Below are 5,000 nucleotides of genomic sequence, written 5' to 3'. Positions count from 1 at the left end.
GTCCTTAAACGTGCTACTGAAAAACGTCACAGATATATTGACACTGATATATTGACAGACATGTCAATCTCCGCATATGCTAATAATAATGCTCATTTGAAGCAACCTCAACTCCTCAACAGGGCAACCTCATGACCGATGTCAGTGGAAGACAAGTTCAACAACTACATGCTTCAGGGCCAACGAATAACCTGCCATCTCAGGATGAATCCTGTAAGTTATTCCATTTTCCACCACACAAACACACACACACACACGAACACACACACACACACACTTTTTGAGGTTTAACCAATGCATAAAACAAAGAAACAGAATCCCCTGGCTGATGCTGACACAAACTTTTTCCCCTGCTCCATGTGTTTTACCACGCGCAGTGTGTCTGTGTGTGTGTTTGTGTGTGTGTTTGTGTCTGTGTGTGTGTTTTCATCACGCACGGGATGTTTCGGTGGAGTTGGATTGCTTCGTCACCGGAGAAGCTAATGGGAGAAGGTGGGGGCGGGAGCAAAGATCAAAGTCTGCCACTGACGATGGCTCCCCCCGTCGCTCTCTGAAGACACACACACACACACACACACACACCTTGTCTAACTCACTCCTCTCACAACACCGAGGCAATTACCTTGCATTTGGGGCAGCACCCATCACGGGGGCGGGATGCGCTGGGGAGTGCCAGGATGTTGTACTTTGTTGTCGGTCCTCTGGGAGAATTGACCTGACGTTAACAATGAGCTGCGCTGACGATGAGAAAGCCAGCGAACATGACACTGCTGCAACTAACTCTGTCCCCCCTGCCCCCTCCTCTTTCTCTGTAGGCATTCAGGGGCACATCCCTGACAGCACTACTCAAGTGCTACTTGCTGACAGCGCTAAAGTGCTACTTGCGGCTAATGAGCCCAAACTGTGCGGATCAGTGTCAGCCTGAGTTTTACCAATGGCGAGACCAGACAACATGATTTACTCTCTCTCCTTCTCTCTCTCTTTCTAACTCTTTCCTTCCGTCTCTCCGTTAGCATTCAGATTGTGCGTCAGGGACTGCGATGCTAGTCGCGGCTAACGACACCTCGCAGTGAAGATCAGCAACAGCTTTGGAGCGCTAGTAGCGTGCTCCGCGTGATAATAACACTAGGAGCGAGACACAGTGCCGAGCACACGGAGGAGAGTGTAACTTTAAAAAGAGTTGGGAACGAGCGAGCAAGATCTCATCTCTCTTATCAGTCCCAGTTCAACTGTCTTGAGAGCCCTGTGTGACTTTGATTTGAAAGAAATGTTGTGATTTTTTAACCTTACTTAAATTCCACATACGTATATTTGAAAAACAAATTAATAAGAGATACAAATCACAGACACAGACAGATTATATCAGTATTTTATATACCTTTTGTTTTTGTGTGTTATGACCACACCAAGTTCATTTCCTGTGTGAATATGTGTGAATATACTTGGCCATTAAAATAATTCTGATTCTGATTCTGATATCTTCATTTCATGCAACAGAGACATGAGAAGACTCATTTTAAATGTGTCATCTGATTTCACAGATTTGACAACCATATTTTTATGGTTATTTCATCCGTACTAGAATGTTATTGAAATTAAGTTGAAATAGAATGTCATGCCTTGGTTAGGGTTTGAACCTTTGAACTACTGTAAGGTCACCAGCTTTTGTTAATATTCTGAACAGTATTCAGGAGTTCTCATGTACTATTGTTTAAAGAAAACCAAACAAGTAACTTTTCAAAGTAAGTTGACCACTCCTGGTACCCATAGTTACACAAGACGGTTGCACATCTACGTATATGTAGGCATGACAACAGGTATCATAGCGTAGCATAGGCTTTGTCTGTCTGCCCTCCCCCAATGACGTAGAATATCTTTTATAAACGGGGGCAACGCCAGAGCACTAAAAAGGCACAGTAAACTAAAACCTAACATATAATATATAAATAACTGATATACAAATAAAGTCAAACTAACATTTAGAACAATGATTTGTTCCAAACCATACACAAGTTATAGCATGTTATGAGTTTGAGTGTGGGATTGTTTTATGAGCAGCAGAAACGTGTGTGCTTTTACTTACTTTGTGTGTGCAATCTGATGCATCAAAGTTCATAGTTGTCATAGCAACAACTCTCACCCCCAGCATGCTCCGAGAGAGACTCAGTGCAGTGGATATGACTGGGTTCAGATCTGTGTGTTTTTTGTGCCTGAAGCCTTGGACACGCTGAGAAGTGGGGGTGAGCAGTGGGCGACTTTGGAGGTTGGCTGTAGGTTGCCCACCCAATCAGAAGCTAGTGATAGAACTGGTATTGTATTGTACAGTTCTGGCTAAGCTCACCCCTGTCCATAGATGCCGCCAGCCCGGACATTAAAGCTTATCTTCTGCAATTTTATGTGGAATTTCTGCAGTAAATTCGAAAATATGCTGTAAATACTGTAAATTGCAAAAAGCTGGAGGGACTGTCTCATATTCATCATATTTGAGCTTACAGAAACAGCCACTGCGTTGCTATAAGTAAGGGACCATGGATGTGATGTGTTGAGGTACAGAAAACTACAGAAAAGGGGTAACTCACAGTACACAGAAAGAGATAAAAACATAGATAGATAGATAGATAGATAGATAGATAGATAGATAGATAGATAGAGTGGTCACTCACTGTCGTTTAGTTCCCAGAGCCGTGGTGGCAGCTGGCTGAAGTACTCGTGGCTGAGAGCTGCCTGTGCTGAGATCCGCTGCTTTGGGGAGCACTGCAGGAACCTGGAGGCCAGCTCTTCAGCATGGTCCACGTAGCCCATCCTTACACGCGCGCACACACACAAACACACACACACACACACACACACACACACACACACACACACACACAGGCAAAGAGAAAGGATCAAAGTCATCTTCTTCAGTCCATAACTGCCTTCACGGACAGAAATAAAGCTTTCAAAGGTGAATGAAATGAAAATATGCACAATGAGTATGTTAATTCACTTATCTGTATATACACATCAACACATAAGTACATGAAGTATGAAACTCTTAGGGGAGACTTTCATGGAAATACGTATGGGTTAGGGTGAAATAGCACACAAAGCCTGTTTCATGTGTGCACACACACAACCCTCACTACCAGAGAGATAGGACTGACAGAGAAAGAGATAGAGAGGGTGAGAAGTGAGAGAGAGGGTGAACATCAGAGGATAAGTGAAGAGTGAAGACAGACAGTTGGAGATGAAGAAAAACAGAGAGAGAGATCACAAGAGGGAGAAGAGATATCATCTCTCTCTCTCTCCCCCTGTATCTCTGTCTTTTCTCAGTGGCTGGGTTTTCTCAGGTCTGCACACAGAGGAGGCGCTGAACTCCTGAACTGCTGTAGCAACCAGTGCCGAGGGGGAACACAAACATGAGAAAAGAGAGAGAGAGAGACAGAGAGAGCGAGAGAAAGCAAGTTAGAGAGAGATGGCGTGAAAGAGGAGGAAAGTGTAACAGCAACAAACTCTGTAATTAGAGCTGCTCAGTGGAGGCATTAAAGAAACATGAACTTCCCCTCTCCTCTCCTCTCCTCCCCGCTCCTCTCTTCCCTCTTCCCTTTCCTCTGAGTCCTGATGTTTCTTCCATGCTCGGCCTCTCACAGATTGCTGGAGCTGTCTGCAGCTCATCACACACCTCCCAGTGTCCCACAGGCCTCTACTACTGCACCCCCCCTCCCACACACCCATCCACCCACACACCCACACACACACACACACACACACACACACACACACACACACATACCACCACCACCACACCAGCAACTGGAGAGTAAGCAGCCTTTTCAGCCAGTTTATGATCTTCTTTTCTAGATGGAGTCAAATCTATCTCATCCAAGAAGTTGTGTTGAATACACATCAGGAACAAAGGTTCTGGCTGAATCAATTTTAGTCAATTAGAGTTCTGCATCTTCTGCCATTACACTACAGACTAACCATTGTGCTACCTATAATCAGTATTTAGTTTGGAGTTATGATGGAATGTCTTTTGCTCAGAGGTGTTTCCTTGGTTGCTATGTAGCCCCTCTTGAAAAGCATGTGCTACCCCTTATGCTTAAATCATGCTGTAATGATCAATAGCATCTTTAGAAACCCCTCCTGATCAAATTAAAAGTGTTGCTTGTTTCTTGTATTGACCACTTAAAGTCAGCAGCATCAGAAAGCCTACTTCGTCTAGAAATGTCAAATAACTTCTTGAAAGAGAATATGTGGACATGCGTCTTTTCTCTCCTCTCGATTTAGACACTCAACTATGAATCGTTGCTGTCTCCTCCCTCCTTCTGCCCATTCTCAGCCAACAAACACGTCCACAAGTCCTACTACAAATTTCCTACACTGCATCACACACACACACACACCCCCCCCCCCCCCCCTACATCTCTCTACTCCGGCTTGTTAAAAGGGAGTTTTTCTTAGCTGCCGTTGCCTTAGTTTGAGCTCTAGAAAGTTCAGGCTCTGGGGCTCTGTAAAGCACTTTGAGACAATTTCAATCGGAGCAATCTAAATAAAATGGAACTGAATTGAATTGAATTGGATTTCATTAATAAGGCAACTAGGCTTTGTGGTTGTTGTGAGGACTTCTCACTTCTCAGGGCTTCTCTTCAGTGGGGGGATAATGAGCTCTCTCCTCTAACAAACTCTCCCAAGCATTAAACTTTCACAAGCCCTGCGGAGAAACACCATGGATTTCACAGTTCACCGAGAGGTTGGGAGTTAGCACTGACGCTAAGCGTTACTGATGCTACGCGTTACTTTGCTGTTTTGAACTTGCAGTTTCCCCCATAGGACTATGCGATCAGGGAGGCAGGAAGGAAAACAAAGGTGCGGTAAAAGAGGGGGGAAGAAGAAAAAACAAAGGTGTGGTAAAAGAAGGGGAAAGAAAGAAACACAGCATGAGTGATGGATATCTCTGCTTTTGCTACCGCCACGAGCCTGCCGCTGAGAGCTGACGACAGACACACGGCAGAAAA

At 44.5% G+C, this 5,000-nt stretch overlaps 1 protein-coding gene across 1 annotated transcript in view; it reads right to left on the bottom strand.

Annotated features, from left to right (window-relative positions):
• Positions 1-5,000, bottom strand: part of cdk14 (cyclin dependent kinase 14) — a 147,132-nt gene that overhangs the window by 38,648 nt on the left and 103,484 nt on the right. Inside the window, exon 13 of the mRNA XM_080858587.1 lies at positions 2,664-2,803. Coding sequence (XP_080714713.1) covers positions 2,664-2,803 — 140 coding nt within the window. The remainder of the gene's footprint in view (positions 1-2,663; positions 2,804-5,000) is intronic.

The sequence above is a fragment of the Sprattus sprattus genome (assembly GCF_963457725.1).
Source record: "Sprattus sprattus genome assembly, chromosome: 19".
Classification (NCBI taxonomy): Eukaryota; Metazoa; Chordata; class Actinopteri; order Clupeiformes; family Clupeidae; genus Sprattus; species Sprattus sprattus.
Note: the sequence above shows the minus strand (reverse complement) of the source record. Positions and strands in the feature narration are given on the sequence as shown.